The 22654-nt window shown below is 34.1% G+C and overlaps 2 protein-coding genes across 3 annotated transcripts; both read right to left on the bottom strand.

The window, feature by feature from the left end:
- Window positions 1-10554: 10554 nt before the first annotated feature.
- Window positions 10555-15122, bottom strand: LOC114178292 (oligouridylate-binding protein 1-like). 2 transcript variants are annotated; one of them, XM_028064114.1, is made up of 13 exons: window positions 15062-15122; window positions 14814-14888; window positions 14399-14460; window positions 14007-14109; window positions 13727-13803; window positions 13588-13649; window positions 13407-13494; window positions 13179-13254; window positions 13039-13069; window positions 12251-12370; window positions 11795-11880; window positions 11443-11616; window positions 10555-11147 (listed from the first exon to the last, which is right to left on the bottom strand). In XM_028064114.1, exons 2-13 carry the CDS (start codon window positions 14862-14864, stop codon window positions 10872-10874), a joined length of 1206 nt encoding a protein of 401 aa, XP_027919915.1. In that variant the 5' UTR covers window positions 14865-14888; window positions 15062-15122; the 3' UTR covers window positions 10555-10871. The 2 variants fall into 2 exon arrangements, with proteins under 2 accessions (XP_027919915.1, XP_027919914.1); XM_028064113.1 differs by having other exon boundaries at window positions 14814-15113.
- Window positions 15123-18182: 3060 nt separating this feature from the next.
- On the bottom strand, window positions 18183-22392 carry LOC114178291. Its single transcript, XM_028064112.1, has 3 exons — window positions 19752-22392; window positions 18739-19671; window positions 18183-18661 (listed from the first exon to the last, which is right to left on the bottom strand). Exons 1-2 carry the CDS (start codon window positions 21594-21596, stop codon window positions 19381-19383), a joined length of 2136 nt encoding a protein of 711 aa, XP_027919913.1. The 5' UTR covers window positions 21597-22392; the 3' UTR covers window positions 18183-18661; window positions 18739-19380.
- Between the last annotated feature and the right edge of the window lie 262 nt (window positions 22393-22654).

Genomic DNA, 22654 nt, shown 5'->3' with positions numbered 1-22654 from the left:
TAATTGACTTTTAAACCAAAAAATCAGAATCTGAGAAAGAAAACAAGACCCAGATTTTTTAAATCATTTAAAATGTAAGGTTCTTACAGAAACCATTTAAAATTAATTATTTAGACAAGTTAAAACTAAAATAAAATTTTAAAACAAACCGTTTTACCATATATAAAGTTTCCAAACAAAGGAATCACGTGTGTTTAAAGTTTAAACAATTATTGCAATAAACAAAAGAAAGAGTTCAATATGGACCCGTTATATGAACCAAATTGAAAGCGTGACACGTATAGAATAACTTTTGGGTACTATACGGTGACACGACACGATATACAAAACTACTATGATACTGAAACTGAAAGCGATTAAAATAAGAAAATTGTTTTAGAAATTGAAGGAAAATAAAAGTAAAATTAATTGGTGGTTTTAAGTGGATGCGATTTTGAATGGGACCAATGAGATGAATATGAGAGAAGTCACTAAGAAAAAGAAAAGGAAAAAAAAGAAAATAATGAAAGGGAATCAAATAATGGTTCCCAGCTACTTTTTTTATGCTTTCGAACCCTCCTTTTATTATTCCTCACCATATGCTTCCATTTTCTCTATTTCTCCTCCACAACCTTATTTAGTGCTATGAATTTTAATGCAATTCAAAAGTTACCATCAACGTGGTTTTTTAATTAATTGTCAAAACGTGTTAAGCATTTCAAAATGTTCCAAGGCTATTTTGAAATAGACTTCATCACCAGCAATTTTAATCAATAATTTTAAAAAATCAAAATGATATATTCAGAATTTACGTATTTAATCATTGTTACTGTTATTATAAAAAAACATTATATATAATTTAGTATAATTATATTTTTGGATGTTAAAATTTTATTTATAAGAGTAGAAAAATTTGAAAGGGTCAAATATAACAAAATTATAAAAAAAACTTACTTCTATATTAATTCTTATGTATGTAAAATTTTGTTGAAAGGGTCAAAGTCGTACCTCAAGAAGCATTAAACTGTGTCACTTATTATAGTTATAAAAAAATTGTTAAATATGTTAAATTGTGTTTTGTACAACAAAATATTTATTATTTGAATAATTTAACATTTTTTTAACTGTTTCAAGAAAATTAAATTGAGAGGACAATTACAGATAAAAAAGTATAGATTTTAGATTTAGGGAAGAAGATAGTTTGATTTGACAAATTTTGTTGAGGAAGTTTTAGAACATTTTGTATGGGTTATGAAATGATATTTTTTTTAGAGGAAATGATTGAAAACAAAGAGATATTACCAAATATGTGATTAGAAGTACATGAGTCTATTACTTATGAATTTTGACCTTCCATGAATTTAAAAATGCAAGTTGTTGATGTATTTAGAGTTTGAGATGTTTGTGCCAAGTTGGTAGACTTTAATCGTAAATACTCTTCATATTTATCCTCAGTAAACTTGGAGTTGAGAGTTTCAACCTTAGAGACATTATCTGTTTTAGAATGAAAACTATATAAGGAATATCAATTTCCTTGAATGTGACCCATCCTTTTACAGTACGTACCTCACCTCGACCTATATGTCTTTCTCTTTCACTGTCTGAATTTTTGGACAATAGAATTGAATTTTTCAAACCAAACACGTGGTGATTGCTTGAGACCATATAGAGAACAACGATGAAATTTGCTTACTATATTAGACTCCCCTGAACAACAAACTCATAAGGTTGCTTCATGTAAACATCTTCTTCAATATGGTAATAATGAAACATGTTAAAAGGAATATTGTGTATTTTTCATTTTTTTTTTAAAAACTTTTTTTGTTGTCATTTTTTTAAAAATATTTTTGGTTATGAATGTATTAGTCATTCATATGACTAAAGAGAACCATTAATCCAAAAAAATATATCAAAGGAGCATATTTATGTACATGTTATAAATTTCATTTTGAACATTAATGATGCATATGTGACTACATGAAAGTATGAATGGAATTCTAAAAAGACCATTGAGTTTTTTTTTTTTCCTTTTTTTTCCTCTTTCCCTACTCATTTTATTTTTCTCACTTTCCTTAGAATGCCCATGTTTAGGATAAGTTGTTAATACAATCTTACAAAGTTATGGATGCAAACAAAATAAATTTACTATATCATGTAATATATTTGTTTTTTTTTCATTTTTCTCAATATCTATTTTTTTAAATTGAAATAAATTTTAAAATAAAATTTTCTCAATATCTAAAAGAGCTTGAAGATTTGACCATTTCCACATATATGGTCTTTATTTAAAATGAGAACCTGAACATGATTTTGACTTGCCAATAAATATCATGTGAATGTGAAACAGAAATTGGGAGAATAGGGAGATTTAAACGTTTATCTTTCTTAGTTTCTATTTTTTTTTTCTTTTTTAGTATTTTCTCTTTATTTTTTCTTTTTTAATAAATTTTCTTTGAATTGAGATATTATACACGATAATGTGAACCATTGTATGTAATAAATAATATGGTAAAGGTGAAACAGGTTGAAATAAATATTTAGATTTTTTTCATTTTCTTTTATTTTCTTTTCGTCGTCTTCTTTTCTTTAAAAGTTATTTTGGTTATGTATGTGTAGGTCATTCATAAGAAGACCATCAATAAAAAAATAGCAAAGGAGCATATTTAAATACATGTGTGAATTTTATTTTGAGCATTAATGATGCATAACTATGCATGAATGTTTGAATGAAATTCTAAGGAGACCATTATTTTTTTTTTTTTCATTCCTTTCTCTCTCTCACTTTTCTCACATTACCAATGTTTAGAACAATTGTGAACATAATTGCACAAAATGATGGATGCGGAACAAATAAGACTTATTTTATTTTATTTTAGTTTTTTTTTTTCATTTTTGTCAAAGGAGCATATTTATTTTATAATTTCATTTTTAATTACTAAGACGAAATTGAAGATTAACACCAAAGAGGAGTATTAGACTGCATGGTCCCTCATAGCTGAAACGTAGGAGGAAGGAAAAACAGCAAGGTGCTTGACAGAAGATCGTGATAGCAGAATGGTGATCAGAAAAAGCGAAAGCATAGGCGAAAAAAAAGATCTCTTATTATTGGTGTAAGCAAAAGATGGATACAGATGGTTATTGTTTTAGAGGAACAAAGTTCCTTATATACAGAGAAGATAAAAAGAAGTAACTGTAGAACAAAAAACAGAAAAATAGTTTTAAAACAGATTAACAGATTCTAAGATCCTCGCAAGCTGGCAATATATATTAAGATTGCCAAGCTTGGAGTTGAGCTGAGTGAAGAGTCCAGGAGGGAGAGCCTTTGTCATAATGTCGGCAAGTTGATGATTGGTTCTGATAGGAAGGAGTTTGACCAAGCCTTGCTGAATCTTTCCTCTTATAGTGTGGCAATCGATCTCTATTTTGATGGTAGAAGTGTTGGCACAGTAAATGGTTGCAGATTGTGCCATTGTGATATTCAGATCGTGCAGCATATGAGTAAGCCACTGAACTTCACGTACAGTTTGTGCTAAAGCCCGATATTCTGCTTCAGAGGAGCTCCTAGATATGGTGGCCTGTTTGTTTGATTTCCATGCTATGAGGGTGTTCCCTAGGTAGACCAGAAAGCATGTTACCGATCGTCGTGTGTCGGTGCACCCAGCCCAGTCAGAATCACTATAGGATATGAGATGAATATCACTCTTTGCATCAAGAAAGATCCCTTGTCCGATGGACCCCTTAACGAAGGATTCTGAACACCACTTGATGATGATCCATAGTTGGTGCAGAGATATATTGACTAAGATGATTGACAGCATAAGTGATGTCGGGCCTTGTGTTGGTCAAGTAGATAAGTTTCCCAATGGGCTTTTTTATATTTAGGGGTCGTTTTAAATTCAAATTTGTAAAAATGGGTCTGTTGAATTTTTTTTTGTAAAATAGGGTCAAGTCGTTGTGGTGGAGGACGACATTAAAGGTGAAGTCGTCCTCCACTGTGCCGGTTTCTTTTTTCTTATTCCAAAAAACGAAACCGTGCTCTCAGAAGTTGAATTTTATTTATTTTAAAAGTGAATTCGTCCTTGGACCTGACGACTTCACTTTTTGATTTTTTTTTTTTACATTCAGCTTTATATTTATATATTTTTAATTATATATTATTTAGTTTTTTTTAAATACATTGTCAACCTTCTTCATGATATTTAGTAATGTACTTGCCATGCTATAACCATATAATGTATCCTTCTTCTTCCATTTTGCTTCACTTCGTAGCCATTAATGAAATTTTCAGCACTTTGTCACCAATAATTGTCATAAGAACAAAAACATAAAATAAAACGAAAAGGTTTGTGAATTTCCATGAGAAAAATATGCTGTTTAAATCATACCCTCTAAACAGGGAAACAGAATTTCAGATTCCATCGACCATAACCTCAAATGAAAATCGTTTTGGAAAAATTTAGATTTGGATAGGATGAAATGTTTGCAAAAACGATAAATGAAAAATTCATTATTAAGTGTCATATTTTCATTAGGTTGATTCATGTATCTTAAATTATGACACAATTGTTCTTATTTAAAGAGGGTAAAGCACTATAAAGACAACAAATGAGTAAACAAAAACTAAATAATATATAATTAAAAACATATATATAAAGCTGAATGTAAAAAAAATAAAAATAAAAAAAATAAAAAAGTGAAGTCGTCAGATCCAAGGACGACTTCATTTTTAAAATAAATAGAAACCGGCTTCTGAAAGCACGGTTTTGTCTTTTGAAAAAAAAAAAAAGAAACCGGCATGGTGGAGGACGACTTCACCTTTAATGTCGTCCTCTGCCACGACGATTTGACCCTATTTTGCAAAAAAAAATTCAACGGACCCATTTTTACAAATTTGAATTTAAAACGACCCCTAAATACAAAAAAGCCTTCCCAATGAGTCTACGATAGGTTGTAGGATCAGGAAGGGCTTCACCATCTGCATGATACTTGATAGAGAAATTCATAGGAGTGCTCACAGGAGAGCAATTTAACATGCCAATTTCAGATAACAAGTCGATGGTGTATTTTCTTTGAGAAAGAATTATTCCTTTATTGCCTCGGGCAATTTCAAAGCCAAGAAAGTAGTTCAGATTTCTCAAGTTCTTCAGTTTAAAACGTTGATCAAGTAAAGCAGTTATACGATGGGTATTTTCCACATTATCTCCTGTGACAATTATGTCATCAACATAAACTAAGAGAAGTGTGATTTTACCTTGATTGTTATGAATGAACAAGGAGTGGTCAGCAGATGATTGTTTAAAATTGTGACTAAGAAGAAAAGATGATAGTTGAGCATACCACTGACGGCTAGCTTGTCGGAGGCCATATAGAGATTTGTGTAAAAGGCATACCTGTTGAGGATCTGTTTTCGTCATTCCAGGAGGCATATCCATATATATAGTTTCATCTAACTCTCCGTGCCAGAACGCATTATTGACGTCAAGCTGGATCAATTGCCAATTTTTAATGGCAGCCACAGCAAGTATCATACGTACTGTTGTAAGTCTGGCCACAAGCGCAAAGGTGTCATGAAAGTCCATTCCTTCGAGTTGAGTGAATCCTTTTGCGACTAAGCGGGCTTTATATCTTTCTATAGAACCATCAGCTTTATGTTTTAACTTGTAGACCCATTTACAACCTATAGAGGAGCAGTTGGTAGGGAGCTTGACTAACGTCCATGTCTTGTTTTGTTCAAGAGCTTTTAACTCTGTATCCATGGCATCTCTCCAATTAGAGTCTTGAACAACTTCATTGAAGGATTTTGGCTCACTGTGACTATCAATGTTGAGAGTGACCTGTTGGAAATGAGAAGATAACCTAGATAGAGAAACATATGATTGAATGGGGTATTTTGAAGATTTGACACAAGCTAAATCTGTATGATAATCTTTCAAATATGCAGGAATATTTTTAGTTCTGTGAGATCTTCTATGACTAATGTCAACAGTACTAGATTGTTCAGGGTTGTTAACTTGGGTAATGATTTCAGAATGTGCATACGTGTTAATTTGTTCACTGATATCAGATTGCTCAACACCAACAATATCACTATATGCATTATTGAGCTGATCAAAAGTATAGTTGTATGATTGATTAACAGGCAAGCATATATCAGTTTTGCTAACAGCAGAATCATCAATGTTAATGCAGCTAGGAAAAACATCTTCATAGAACAAGACATTACGAGACACTTTGATATCATGATGCTTCAAATCAAACACTATGTACCCTTTTGTATTAGATGGGAAACCAAGAAAAATGCCAGGTTTTGCACGAGGATCAAACTTAGAACGCTTAGCAGATATAGTTTGCATATAACACAAACATCCAAACACTTTAAGATTTTTAAAATTATAAGAATCACCATGTAATTTTTCATAGGGAGTAGAATTTTGGAGAAAAGGAGTAGGGGTTATATTAATCAAGAAAGCAGCACGAGTGAGTGCATAAGACCAAAAATGTGTTGATATTTTAGATTGTGAAAGTAAAGCCCTAGTTACATTGAGCAAGTGTTGGTGCTTTCTCTCGGCAATCCCATTCTGTTCGGGAGTCTCTACACAGCTGGTTTGGTGTATAATGCCCTTAGAGCTAAAGAACTCATTCATTTTAAATTCATGGCCATTATCACTCCTAATCACTTTCACTTTGGTTTCAAACTGATTTTCAACAAAGTTAATGAAATTAGTGAGATGTGTTCTGGTTTCAGATTTATTATGCATGAGATATATCCAAGAGTACCTACTAAAATTATCAATGACAGTTAAGAAGTAGCGATGACCATGTAAAGAAGGAGTGGGTGCAGGACCCCATATGTCAACATGAATGAGATTGAAACATTTATCAGCACGAGATTGACTATTGGAAAAAGAAAGTTTCTTTTGTTTTGCCATATGGCATACATCACAGTGTTCATTTCTGATATCTATATAATCATGTTTACTTTTCAAGATGTGTAACCTTTGATCAGATAGGTGGCCTAGCCTTCTGTGCCACGTATTACTACAAGCAGAATTAACAGAATTCTTGGAGTCAGACAAAACGTATAGTCCTTCATGAAAGCTAACTGAACCAATCATCTTTTTGCTCACTTGGTTTTGAATGAGGCAGTCAGAGTTAGTGAAAACAACATGTACTTGAGAATCTACTACTAACTTTGAAATAGATATCAGGTTATAGTTGAAATCGGGTATAAAGAGAACATTATGCAGCATAATACCATTATTCAACTTGATATCTGCTTTGTGAGTGGCATTAATACAAGTACCATTGGGAAGGTTTATTTTGATATGATTAATCCTTTTATATGAAGTAAAAGAATCAAGGTTTATGGCAACATGATCTGTAGCCCCTGAATCTATAATCCATTTCTCATTATTATGAAAGAAACTACAACAATTAAATATATTACCTGGCTCAACAGTGTTAGAGGAGATGCTACCAACGTGACTTTGTTTATGAGTGGTGTTATCAGAATCACCCCCAGGTTTGATTAAAGCCATCAAAGCTTGATATTGTTGTTGAGTAAATTTCACCTCCTGGTCATCTTCATCATTCTTGGGTTCGTTGGATTTGGCTTTAGTACTAAAGGTTTTATGACCGGTAGGTGGGAATGCATGCTTCCTATAACAAACATCCACAGTGTGACCATTTTTACCACAATGGGTGCAGACACGCTTTCCTCCTTTATTATTAGGACCCATTCTTTTTGTAACAAACGGATTCAACATGACCGCGTTTCCCGTAAAAGGAGCATGTGGTTGCTGAATTATTTGCAACGACCACAATTTTATTTTCTTGATTACCAATCATATGATTCCCGAGCAATTGTCTTTCTTGCTGCATCACATAGGAAAAAATTTTCAAAATAGGAGGTAAAGGATCCATTAATAGAACATAAGATTTGATATTACCGTACTGCTCATTCAAGCCTCTCAGAAACTGCATCGCACGATCCTCAGATTTCCTTTGGATGACTAAACCTTGCAAAGATCTTTGCAGCTACAAATGGGATATGGACGAAAGTTCTAAAGTTCATCCCAGATGACCCTTAATTTTGTGAAATAATCACTAACAGTTTGGTCCCCTTGTTTTAACTGTGACGCGTCTGATTGAAGGTCTGAAATGCGGAGTAGATCACCTTGAAAGAACCGAACCTTGAGATCTTTCCATATCTCTTCAGCGTTCTTAATCCACATAATAGATTGCCTAATTTGAGGTGAAACAGAGTGCACAAGCCAAGAAACTACTATATTATTGCATCTTATCCAGGCATTATGTGAAGGATCACCTTTTTCTGGTTCAGTAGCGACCCCGTTCACGAACTGTAGTTTGTTCTTGGCACTCAAGGCTGTTAACATAGACCTGCTCCATGAATGGTAATTTTCAAGATCTAATACTGGCGATACAAGAGCAACCGCTGGACTTTCTCCAGGATATAGGTAAAGATGACTTTCACTAGTGATGGACATTTTTTTTAGAAATCTCTTCTTTAGTCATGGTGAAGAAAGAAGGAAGATAAAACCGTGAAAGAAAAAGAAAAGAACAGCAAGACAGATGAAAGAATCAGAGTAAGCAAATCGGGCGCAGCAGAGCTCTTCAATCGAAGAGCTCTGATACCATATTAGACTGCATGTTCCCTCATAGCTGAAATGTAGGAGGAAGAAAAACAGCAAGGTGCTTAGCAGAAGATCGTGATAGCAGAATGGTGATCAGAAAAAGCTAAAGCATAGGCGAAGAAAAAGATCTCTTATTATTGGTGTAAGCAAAAGATGGATACAAATGGTTATTGTTTTAGAGGAACGAAGTTCCTTATATACAGAGAAGATAAAAAGAAGTAATTGTAGAATAAAAAACAGAAAAACTGTTTTAAAACATATTAACAGATTCTAAGAAGGAGGGCGAAAGAAAAGCCATCTGCATAGATACGAAAGGAACTTTCACTACTCAACTACTCTTTTAGATAATAGAAATGTATAATGAATTCACTATTCTACTAGTCATTATGTATTAATGTTTTCCAATACCCAAAGTTTGGACTAGAAAGCAATGACATCATAAAAAAATTGTTATTGCTACAAAAGCACATAACATTGATCATGATCTGAAAGAGCATGAATACTTAACCATTTCCAAAGAGAGGTTATTATTCAAAAGGAGTTTCTGAACATAATTTTGACGTGCCCTCAAACACCACGTGGATGCAAAGCTAAATTTGGGAGAATATGATGAGATTCAAATGTTTATCTTTATTTGGCTTCTATTTTTTCTTTTTTGAACTTTTTTTTTTCTTTTTGAATGATTTTTTCTTGAATTGAAATATTATATATGATAGGGTAAAAGTGAAACATGTTGAAAGGAATATTTTGTATTTTTCATTTTTTTCACCTTTTCTTCATTTTTTCGTCGTCAAAAGAGTGTACATGTTATGAGTTTTGTTTTGAACGTTAATTATGCATGAATATTTGAATAAAATTCTTAGAAGACCATTATGTTTTTTCCCTTTTCATTTTTTTTTCATTTTTTTTTTTCACTTTTCTCATAATGTCAATGTTTAGAATCAATTGTTAAGGTAATCGTACAAAATTATGATGCGGAAAAAATGAGACTTTCAAACAAATACGGAACTTCAAGGAGAAAACTCTTTTTGATCCACATCATAGTTAGGGAGAATAAACAATAATTAAATTATGTATGCAAATATTACCTTGTGCAAGTTAATATTCTGGGCATATAACAGTTCAGTGTCAATTTAAACTTCTAAAAATGAAGAAACTCAACATGCATTGAGAATAACTTTTTGAAGTTCTCGAATATCATATGGAAACTTTCTTGTAATGGTTTTTTTCATAGATATTATCGTCTGAACAAAACAAAATTCTCAATTTCTTTTTTAAATTCTTATACTAGTTCTAATACATATAACACATGTATAAAATAATGAGAAAAATATTGAATAATCATCATAAGTCTTTTTTACAAAGGAAGTCAAGGAACTTTCATTCAAATATTAATATATATTTAAAATACTTATTTGATCGAATACATTGGAGTTAAAACCTATTGAATTCGATCGAATTGGAGTTGAAACCTATTGAATTCGATCGAAATGTATTCGATACTGACTACACTAAAATAAACACGATCTGATCTGTAAAATGAATATAACAAGCAATTTTCTTTTGCTTGGTTGACATACAAACTGGAAAAACATTGCACTGGAAATTTTAATAACTTTATCTGAAAGTTCGATAAAAATCAATGTACTTTGTAGCCTAAATGCCAATTATACATATATACTTTAGTTTAATTTATTATTCTTTCGTGCTCATATGATTAATTTTCCATACTTCAGAAAGATGACTAGCTTACTTGTGAACATATGCAAGGGCAACGTTTCCTCTCTGAAATAATACACAATCTGATCCCAACTTACAAGAAAAAAATTCCACAACTAAAATTGTAAAAAATAAAATATATCTGCGTATTGATAAAGTTAAAGAAACAATTAGCAAGTATTGAATTCTCTGGAACATTAGAAAGAGGAAAGGTAGATTATGACAAGTTTTTGTACTTAATAAAGACAGAAATACAGAACTAAGCAAAGTTTAATATCCCAAACCGCAAAGGTTAACGAACAATACAACCATGGAATGATCGTCATTAGAAAATACAAGACACCATTCATGCACGCAGCGGTAGCATTACAAGTGTACCGACCATAAATAAGAACAAAAGAAAATTTTGGAGGCTAAAGATAGAAAAGCAGAGAAGAGGAAGACATAAACGGGTACTGTAGAACTGTTCTTACGGTTTTAATCCTCCCTTTTTTATCGCAGGGAGTTACACAACACATTTTACTGATAGTACATTAGGTGCTGGGTGGTAGCAACGTTCTGAAACCTTGCATCATAACCAGCCCCTGGAGCACCCATTCCCATGGCTACCTGTTTTAGGGCATGCTGTCCTTGCTGATGCAGAAGGGCGTGTGCACCACCCATTTTACTCAAAGCCATTTGGCGTTCATATGCTGCAAGACTAGCAAGAGAAAAACCAGGCACATTTGCAGAAGTAGGAGGGGGAAGAGGAGTAGAGGCAGTTCCTGGAGGAGTGGGTTTGCTACCCCATGAACACTGTAAAATATCAATTGACATGAGTATACACATTTCCAGAGCCTTCTGATAAGAGTTCCAAAGATCAAATTATTTATGATGTAAGATCTTAGGGAACGAGGGATTCTGTTCTGACTTCTGAGAAATATAAATAAATTGTAGGCTTTTTACATAATTTAAAAAAAAAAATCACAGATGACATTCAAATAATTGGAACCCCCATCGAAGAATATTTTGCCGTACGAAAAACCATAAATAATACACAGCTCACAACATACTAGAATTCAACATACAAATATGCTAATTAGTAACATACCTTTATAGGTTTGCCAAAGAGAATTCGAGCATTACCCATCTGTATTGCAAGAGCTGCTTCAGCATGGGTACTGTATCTCACAAACCCAAAACCTTTGTCTCGTTGCACCCTAACATCTTCAATAGTTCCGGCACCAAGTGAATGAAAATGGTGATGGAGATCAACAGAAGTGACCTGCAATTTTCATTTCATATCCTAAATTTGAGATACCGCAGCCATTTTACAACAAACAGAATTTACGACTAAGTTATACATATGTAATAATGTAGTATTGAAACATTCTCCATCTATGCACAAAGCTATAAAATTGCCAATACAAAAAGGTAAGAAGTCTAAAAAATATAACCCTTGCCTCAGGAGCAAGATTGCCAACATAAACCGTGGTATATTGAGGATTCTTCTCGGGGGCATCATCAGTGGTTATTTCCAGGCCTTCTTCTACAAAAATAAATAAAAAAAACGCAACCATAAGTAAAGATGATTCACGAAACAAAATCTACAATCACACCATTATGATCAATTGATGGAAAAGTATCAATATAACTGCAAAAGATACATTTGTAAAAAGATCGATACACGTATATCAGCTGCTTGAAAAATATAATATTTGAAATAAACTCATGCGTTTAAAATTTACTTACAATTCCAATAACATTAAAAAATGAATCGGTTTCCAACAGAAAATATAATAGATTTCATATGTACATGATAAAAACACTGGAATTCAATTGACTCCAAAACAACCGTAAACCACAAAAAGTAAAGGGTAAATGAGGAGTCACCTAGTTTGCTAAACTTATAAACTCACCTGATGTTCCATTAGTCAACTCCACGACACTTTTGGAATCCGAACTCTGTTTTTCATCACTTGCACTGGCCCCTTTTGTTGCCCAATTACAACGAATCTGTCTGCTTCCAAGCCATTTTCCTGAAGAGTAGAGGGGGAATTACAACTTAAGAAACAATTGAAGCACCAAATCTAATACAATTAACAATAAAAAACTTAAATACAATTGAAGCATCTAATGCAATTAACAAGGTTATCAATGCAGAAACTGAACTTTTGCAATATAAACACACCACCGCAGCCTATGGCACCGCCATTGCAGAAATTTCTATATCAGTGGGGCCAAAGAGTGCTTTATGTAGGCATTATGGTGGGGCACAAGAACAACGTTATTAAACAACAATGATTAACAGTAAACACAAATTGATGAAACAGTGATATAATGGGTCAAATAGCCCAAGGAAATTTATGTTCAAGGATTTTATACCAAAAATGGTTATTTGATCTGCAGAAATCATAACACCCCATTATTGCATCCCATTATGAGATCCCCACATATAATGTTTTTATTACATCATAGGAATCATGCGCATGCTAGATTAGTATATAATTGTATATAAAAAAGAAAGGAACTCCAAGATATGGTTATTGCAAGCTTTAAACAATTTAGATTATACGAAAATAGAAAAAACATAATATAGTAACAAAGACTAGATTGCTATATACAAACTTCGCAACATTCATTCATACATCAGGTGAAGAAAGGTAAAAAAGGAAAAACTAGCATTTACATAACGAAATGATCTTACCAGTCAAATCATTTATAGCACTTTGAGCATCCTGATAAATTGAATCACAAAACCAAAACAACCAAATATTAGAACAGAAAGCAAAAAAAAAACGAAGACTGAAAGATAAGAAATGTAGAAATAAGGTGATGATTTCATGCCTGCTGATTCCGAAAAGAAACAAATCCAAATCCCCTGGAACGGCCTGTTTTCTGATCCCACATTACCCTTGCATCACTGTAAGCAAAATACCAAAATTATCATCATCATACTACAATTATGAATTTACATATACATTCATGTATCTGCACTTTTAAAAAAATATCCCTAGCAAACCACAAAACAGTCAAGCAATGAGAAGGAAACTAGAAGGGTACATAAAAACTTACGAACAACTAGGATATACAGAGAAGCAAGCATACAACGTCGCATCTGTGACCTCAGGACTAAGGTCACCAACAAAAATATTAAAGTGACCTGAATCCAAATGAAGAGAAAAAGGTCAATTTCCCTTTCCACAAAACAGCACAACAAAATCACCTCAGAGTACATGATCAGCAAGAACATAACCTGAGGTATCCTCTCTCTGGCTGCTTGCATAAGCCCAGTTAACCTTAATAGGTTGCCCAAAACTGCAGGCAATGTGTTTGTGTTAAATTATTAAATTAATAAAATTTGTACCATAACTCAAAATTAGGATCCCACATACATATTCCTCCCATTGAGAGTTACAATAGCAAATGCAGCAGAACTCCGATCGAAGTAGTCCACAAAACCATAGGATGACTGAACAAGACAAAATAATGCAGATGTCATCATTATTGAAAATTGAAATGAGACAAGAAAAGCAGAAAACAATACTTTTTGGTGAATATAGTACTTGTCATGCACTACAAGAAGCTAACGGGAATCATGAACTATATCATACATCATCAGTCCTTCAATTTATCCTGTATTTAAAGATAACATTATATAGTTACAAAGCTGACCTTCTCTTTCCTGATAAGCTTGCATCCTTCAAGGGCACCTGCAGCCGAAAAAAGCTCTTGAAGAAGTGGTTCTGTAACCTGGGGATGAATGTTGCCGACATAACTGCATATCCTCAAAAGTGGTTAGATGTTTAAAATGAAACACACAAAGCAAAAGCTTAAGTCAATAAGAGGACACAACGAATTGGATTCACTAACTACAAAAAAACAGAGACTAACAGATGAAATTAAAAAAAAAAAAAAAAATCAAGCTAAGCATAATCTCTTGGAGGCAATAACGTCAACAAGTTACATAAGGCACCTAAAATGGAAAAAATGACTAAACCAAAATAAACAAACAGTTGAAGATATTAATTTAAAAAAAATAAAATAAAATGCCTATTAACACTCACACACTGCGGCATGTACTCGAATCAAAGCCAGGTGGCAGATTTCCACTCAAGATAGGCTCTATCTGCAAAATAAAAATGTAAAAAGACAAAGAAAAAAAAAGGAAAAAAAGAGTTCCTAATAGCAAAATTATACACTCACCTCTCAACTAATCTAAGCAAACAAAAAACATTTACAAACCATAGAAATACCTAAGGTCTAAACTAGTAAACAAACACCAAATCGACAAAAAAGTTCGCATCACAAAAATTACATGAACAAAAAAACTGCAAGTTTATCATTAGCAGGAAATTGAAGAGCGAGCAATAATCAAAGGTGTAAGAAGATAAATACTGCGGAGAATTAAGGTGAAAAATATTAAAGAATAAGTAGTATGGGAAAATGTGAAAATTAAGGGAAGAGAAGGAAAAGTGGAACCTGAGGAGGAGTAAGGAGAGCGGGGTGATGGTAGAGAGAGGGTTGCATCATGGCATGCTGCCTTAACCTCTGTTGCTGCATCTTGAATTCTAGGGTTAGGGTTGCAGAGGAAGAAGAAATGGGATTGAAAGAAAATGGAAGGAAAACTGAGAAAGAGCAAAAAGAAAATAAAAGGAAAAATTAAAGAGAAAAAAAAGAAAAGAAAAAGAAAAACCCTCGAAAGAGAGGGGAAAGGAAAGAAGAGAGACCAGCGAAAAACGAAGAAGGATGGAATACTGGATTTGGAGGGACCTAGTCTCACACACACTTCCCCTTTAAAACTTAAGTTTAAAGCCTCTTTCAAAAATATTAATTAAATAACATTAATTAGGACACACAAAGGATAAGCGACCACCATACATTTTCTTTCCCAAATAAACTTTGTGGGCTTCTCTCCCTAAGCCCATACCTCAGAAAGCCCTATTAAACACCTTTTCTCCCTACACCTACCCTAAACACTGATGTCACCTTTTTTTTCTTTTTTATAACCCTTTGTGGAGCGTCTCCGCCGTCGCCGACCATGCCCACTGTCGCCACCCTTAGTTATTATACCTTGCACTAACTACACTATAAAAAGTTTTTTTTTAGTATAATTTGAAATGTTAATAATGATTAACATATATATGGTAAGAAAAGAAATACACAACCAGTGAACCAAGTATCATCATTTGTAAATGAAAGACGAAAAAAAAAAACTCATGAAAGTTGTTATGGTGTATCCAATAAGTTTCGCATTGCTTATGAGGTTAAGGTCAAGCGTAGATTAAATACTTCTATCTCTCTTTACCTTCTGAGAAGTCTTTGAAAGACAAAACTGTGACGGAGCTTCACGCTGTTCCAAAACAGATAATATCTCAGAAACGTGATGACTATTTTTACTCTTATGAAATATACAAACTCATTTTAAATTGTGTGTTTTGAAATGAGAAATAATACATTTTAAATCATGATAATTTGAAATGAGTTTTCAACCCATTAGAAATATATTTTCCATGATAACTAAAACATCAAGAGTGTTAGAAAATGCAAAATATGAGATAGTTAATAACTCATTTTAAATTGTGTGTTTTGAAATGAGAAACAATATAAAGGTAAACTAAGACATACCAATAACTTTATGAGTTTTAAAAAAACTTTAATAAAGAGAAGAAGAGAAGGATAAAGAGATAATGAAAAACACATTTTTTTTTATATTTTTTCGTGTATCATTGATAATAACATTGATAATAATCAATTATTAATAACTATTAACAAGTTAATGAACATATATTGATTTCATAACAATATATATATATATACCACATACTAACATCCTTAGAAAAACAATATTTTATTGTAACTTAAAAAGAGTAAATATTTTTATACAACTATCGAATCACATATTCTATAATCAATATAATTTTTTTATTCATTGATTTTATATAAAAACTTCATACTAATAATATATGTTTTTAATTTTTCTGTAATTTAACACATTATTAAAATCAACCAATGATAGATAGAAATATACTGATGGTGGAGCAAAACTTGAATAATGACTTTGTTAACACAGCTATACCATATTGAAAGTAGGTTTCACCAATAAAACTAAACCTTATTTTGTATGGTACAGGTAAGTAATTTGAACTTGTAGTCTAAATAAATATGTTGTTTCGAACTCTCATGTTTTTTTTTTAACATTAGGATGCATAAACAATTAAACGTAGCAACTAACTCCTTAGAAATAGTTTTTTTTTTTATTTTTATAATTGATTAAAGTAAAAAAGAAGTGTTTTTGGTTGGGTTGTTAGAATGCGCTAATTATTAGTTTTTATATGAGAGACGTGTTCACTCCTTCAATCTTCATCTAAACATCATCTAAACAGAGATTATGCAAGTTAAGCGCTACACGGTTAGCAATATATTTAAGGGTTAATTATGTTTTTAGTCCCTCTACTATTATCGTTTTTTGGAATTGGTCCCTCTCCCAAAAGTTAAACCATTTTGATCCTCGTGATTTTGGAACTACTGACTTTAGTCCCTAATTTGTGAACGGCGTTAAGTCTGTGACTGTGTGGCAAACGGCGTTCCACCTAGGTTGGTCATCTGATGACACGTGTCTACTCAGATGGTGACACGTGTTAAATTTAATTTATAATTAATAAATTTAATTTTTTTCCTTGATTTTGAGCACGTGCAGTTGGGCTTTTAAAGGGTGGAACCGTTAGGTTTGTGGAGGTCTGTGAATCCATCGAAAGCCATTACCACGCCATCGAAGAGAAAGAGTTTGGAAGAAAAATGTGGATGTTGAAATCTGAAGGAACGGAAATAGAAAGCCACCACGCCATCATAAAATATTGAAGTGCTCAAGATTTGTGGGTCAACATAAAGGTAGGTTGATTTGATTAATTGGGAATTTTTTGTGTTTTAGGGTTTGTAAATGAAGAGGAGTGTTGGGTCGAAGGGTTGTCCATTGTCTTCGTCTTCTTCTGCACAAGTGGGATCTTCTCATTTTGGAAGAAAAGTTTGTGGTTGTGGCGACCAATTACTGCTTCTGAAAGCAACTACTACAAAGAATAATGGCAGATTTTTCTTCAGGTGTTGAAATTGGGCTGTACGTATATGTTGTTATGGTGTGTGTTTTGGTGAATTTGTTTGTGGGCATTTCTCAGTTTTCTAAAATTTCTTACTTTGTTTTGTAGACTGAATCACATTGTAACTATTTCCGATGGGCTGATGCGGTGGAAGGTGAAGTCGAAGGAAAGCCTGAATGTGACGAACGAAAGCCTGAATGTGAAGAAGGAGAGAATGAAAATTTAAGTGGCAGTGATACAGTGATACTTCAGTTGTTGCAGAAGAATGCCAAACTAAAGAAGAAATTATCGGTGGAGAGAAAAATGGGAGAAATAAAGTTATTTTTTTTCATTTTATCTTGAGGTTTTACTGTCATACTTTGTGTTCTGTTACTGTTAAAGACGAATTGTAAGGAATAAGGTCGAATTTAAGTGCAGATTCTGGAATGGGTTGTTGAATTGAAGTGCAGATTCTGTTTTTGTTTATGTCAATGTTATGAAGTGCAGATTCTGGAATGGAATGTTGAATTTAAGTTTGTTAAAGCTGGTTATTTAGATTAGATTCTGGAATGGAATGTTGAATTTAAGGTTGTTAAAAAATTTTATTGATTTGGATTAATATTTGGAGCAGTAATGACATGAATGGTTGGGAGCAGTAAGTGCAAGACTTTTTCGCATTGCTTCCCTGATTTGTAATTGGCACCATTAACCCAGATTTGTACACATGCTTTTGTTCACTTTAATAACCCAATTGGCACCATTAACGACCATTTATATTTGGCACCATTAACCCAAATTTGTACACTTTAATAATCCAATTTAGAAATTGGAGCATCAATTTAGAACCTGCCCATGATTGATAAAGGACGAAGCAAAAAATAAATGTTAACAGTGCATGACATATACTATTGAAAACAGTGATCCAAGTGGTCCTAGATGTCTGCTAAAGCTAAAACAACAACAGCTGGAACTCTGCATCACAGCTAACAAAAAATACATTTACTTCAAAATATCCATGTGACCATCACTACAAAACACAACTCCCAATATTGTTCACATGGGTTGTCCGCTAGGTGGGTTGCTTGAACTTGCTTGTGAACCTAAAGTTGGTGCGCCGCTTGGGAGCTTCCATGACCTTCCTCCCTTCCTATTAAATTTCCTGGTTGTGGTGGTAGCAGATCTTAAAGTGGTGTTCCTCCCGGATGCCTTGCCAGTAGCAGCTGCAGTTTTTGCAGACTTCTTCCTTTTCTGTTTTCCCTGCAAAGACCGCACAGTCATTAGTTTCAACTTCATAATTACATCGTACTTCATTTGATTATGATAGACAGATTTACCTTGTTAGTTTTTCCCTGCTTGCAGCTTCTGATGTTGTGATCAAACTGGCCACAGTTACTGCACTTCATTCTAAGATGCTTCTTCCCCAACCTAGAGTGGCTGACATCTTCATCAGGTTCTCTTCTTCTTAATTTTCGTGGCCTCCCAGGAGGAGTCTTAAATATTGGGGGTAGGATTTGTGGTCCATTACTTTTAGGCCACAGTTGTTGGCCATTAATGGGTGAAATTGGTGACCCATAACAAGCTTCATAAGCCTCCCTTTTGTAATAAGCATGCACATAATCAGAGGGTTGTTCTACCCTGTAATTGATTGCAGCCACGACATGTCTACATGGTATGCCAACTAAGTCCCAAAAATAACATGTGCAGCTGTGGTTTGTGAGGTCAACTATGAATTTATCCATGGTGAATCCTTGTGTAACTTCAAACTTACCATCTCCAGTCCAAACAGCAAACTAGTTTCCACTTTTCTCTATTTCCCTATCTAGCCTTTTGTTAGGTTTAGGCATTACAACACCAGTAAATGCAGTTAATTTTTCCCGCAAATGTGCAAACCTACTCATCAAGTATGTCCTAATCCACTCCATCATTGTTATAATTGGTTTATCCCTAGCTAACAATATAGTGCTATTAAATGACTCTTATAAGTTGTTCATGAGGACATCACACCTAGAATATGCACTAAATGCATGTTTACACCAAGACTTACGTGGAATTGCATGTAACCATTCAGCAGCTTCTTCATTGACCTTCTTGAGCTCTTCCATACTTGCTTCCCACCCTTGGTAGTATATGGCTTTAGCAGCAGCCATCATGAGATTCCTAATCACTATACCACCACCAAATCTCTTCTTGTAGTTGCTGTACAGATGCCTTAGACAAAATCGATGCTCCACTCCATGCAATAGTTCATCAAATACTTGCATCAGTCCCTGTAAAATGTACATATACAATAAGTCAATCATACATATAATTTAATTGGTGACACTTAAGTACATGAATTTGAATTTACCTTCTGCTGGTCCGAAATAAATACCCATCGATTACTTTGAATGTCTCCAATGTCCTCTAACAATAATGTTAGGAACCACCTCCAAGTCTCCTTGCACTCATTCTCTACAACAGCAAATGCCAGTGGAAAGTACTGGTCATTTGGATCCCTTGCCACAGCAACTAAAAGTTGGCCTCCATAGGTAGTCTTTAAATGACATCCATCAACACCTATGAATGGTCTACAGCCATTCACGAACCCTTTTTTGCACCCATCTAGACACAAATAGAAAGAACCAAACCGTGGCTGCAATGTGGGCTGAGGTTGATTAATTTTTATCTTAACTGTTGTTTCAGTAGACACTCTCCTTAGCTCTGCAGCATAATCATATAGCATATTGTATTGTTTTTGCCCATCTCCTTCAAGAATGTCCATTGCAATCTCTTTTGCTCTACAAGCCCTCCAGGGGGTTATTGCAACACTGTACGACCTTCGGACATCATCAATTATTTCATTGGCTGTCATTCTCCCAACATTTCTAAACTTATCAACTACAATTTTGGAAACCCATTCTTTGTTTGCATTCTTGTTGACAAAAACTCTGCCACAATTATGACTATCAATCAAGGTCTTCACCCTAAAAGTTTGACTTCCTCCAACTTTGCTGCATAAAATCAAAAATCCACACTTCCTTTTGCAAATAGCCCTCACTCGGACATCATCATTCTTCACAAATTTAACTTCTCTGCCATTCAACACAGAATGCTCCATCAAAGCTTGCTTGAATTGTTTCAAGGAAGAAAACTCCATCCCAAGTTTGAATTTGAATTCCTTGCACATGTCTTCGCCCCTGAATATTGGGTATTTCCTCCCACCATCCCCATAAGCAATGTCAACATCACTATCTAGCTCATCAGTGCTGTAGTGCGCATCTATTTCATGATCAGCAGTACTCTGTTGTGTGGTAGAAGTACCCACACCTTCACTTTGGTTTCCTTCAGCTGTAAGTATAGCAGTTGTTCTTGACCTCTTCCTATTTTTCCACTCTTGTTTGAATTTTTTCCACCTGTCCAAAACTTGAGAAAAATGCCTGCGTGGAATATCTTCCAACCCAAAACAGTCATCATCATCTCTATGTCTTTCTTCCTCACTCTCATCCAATTCATCACCTTGATCATCACCTGAAACAACACCAGATTCATCACCAGATTCAACACCAGCGTTTGCCTCTTCTTCATTCACCTCACCACCATTATGAACAGCGTTTGATTCTTCTTCATTTGGCCCAGCAGCAGCATCGTTTGCTTCTTCTTCATTCACCTCACCACCATTATGAACAGCAGTTGATTCTTCTTCATTTGACCCAGCAGCAGCAGCGTTTGCCTCTTCTTCATTCACCTCACCACCATTATGAACAACAGTTTCTTCTTCTTCATTTGGCCCAGCAGCAGCACCCTGTTCTTCAAGTATCACACCAACATTAACAGCAGCAACAACCTCCTCATTTGTCCCAACAGCAGGCCCTTCAATAAGTTCAACAACTTGAGCAGAACTAACCACATGCTCCACATAAATCTCAACCTCCTCGTTTTTATTTTCTGCATATTCGGCCAACTCCAAAGCATGTCTATCGTCACATAATGGCCTTAGATCTCTATCCATTCTCCCCTTCTTCGGCTTCCACCACATATAAAGTTCTCCATCATACTTGAAATCCTTCTTCAGAATACCCAATGCTTCGAAGTACGACCACATATCTGGATCCAGTCCACAAACTACATGCTCTTCTCCACCTTCGTAACGCAGCATCCTTCCCCTAAATCTTTCAAACTTCCCCATGTGCCGGAAAACCACTGAAAAAACCATCTGTATAACAACCAAAACACAACCCTAAACCCATCAAACCCAACCACAAATCGAACCCACACTAACACAGCTGCTGCAAATTGGACCTCCAAATGCGCAATAGATTTCCCCCCAAATGAAAACCACTGAAACCCTAAATCAAAGTGACAAGGGAAAAAACTTACCTCTGCTTCCAACCAATGCTCTGCTCTTGCAACCTCGTCGAGAAAGCCAGTCACCAGCTACACCAACAACTTCAAACAACCTCGCCCAAAACGGAATCTAGACGTTTGATTTTCCACTCTCACCGGCACAGCAAATGAGCTTTCGCGGAGAAAATCTTTCTCCCTAACTTAGGAACCACAGAATGACGCTGCTAATTCATAATGCCAACCACGTGCTCAAATTCAAGGTTTTAAAATTTGTATTATAAAATAATTATTAAACGACTTAATGAAGGAAAAAAATTAAATTTATTAATTATAAATTAAATTTAACACGTGTCACCATCTGAGTAGACACGTGTCATCAGATGACCAGCCTAGGTGGAACGCCGTTTGCCACGCAGTCACAGACTTAACGCCGTTCACAAATTAGGGACTAAAGTCAGTAGTTCCAAAATCACGAGGACCAAAATGGTTTAACTTTTGGGAGAGGGACCAATTCCAAAAAACGATAATAGTAGAGGGACTAAAAACATAATTAACCCTATATTTAATATTAAGACGGTGTGAAGTCTAAACATGTCTTTTACTTTTGTTTTCTTTTTTTTCTAATTAAATAAACTTTAGGGACTTCTTTTCATTACCTAGTATCAGAAAACAGTTTGGCATACGCGTTTTGAGTAATTAATTTATGCTGATTTTTTTTTTTGACGGAAATTTTTTTGCAAGAATTTTGACGAAGCTAATTTTAAATGAAATCAATTTTGTAAAAATAATGACGAATAATAGTTTTATTGGAATAATATTTCGTCAAGATTAATTGCGAAATGTTTCGATCGACATTATTGAAAGATATTTCCATCAACATTACTATACAGATATTCTAATTGAGATACATAAAAGATATCCTTATCA

Source organism: Vigna unguiculata, chromosome 3 (genome assembly GCF_004118075.2).
Source record: "Vigna unguiculata cultivar IT97K-499-35 chromosome 3, ASM411807v1, whole genome shotgun sequence".
NCBI classification, from domain to species: Eukaryota; Viridiplantae; Streptophyta; class Magnoliopsida; order Fabales; family Fabaceae; genus Vigna; species Vigna unguiculata.
This window is presented reverse-complemented; position numbering and strand designations above follow the sequence as displayed.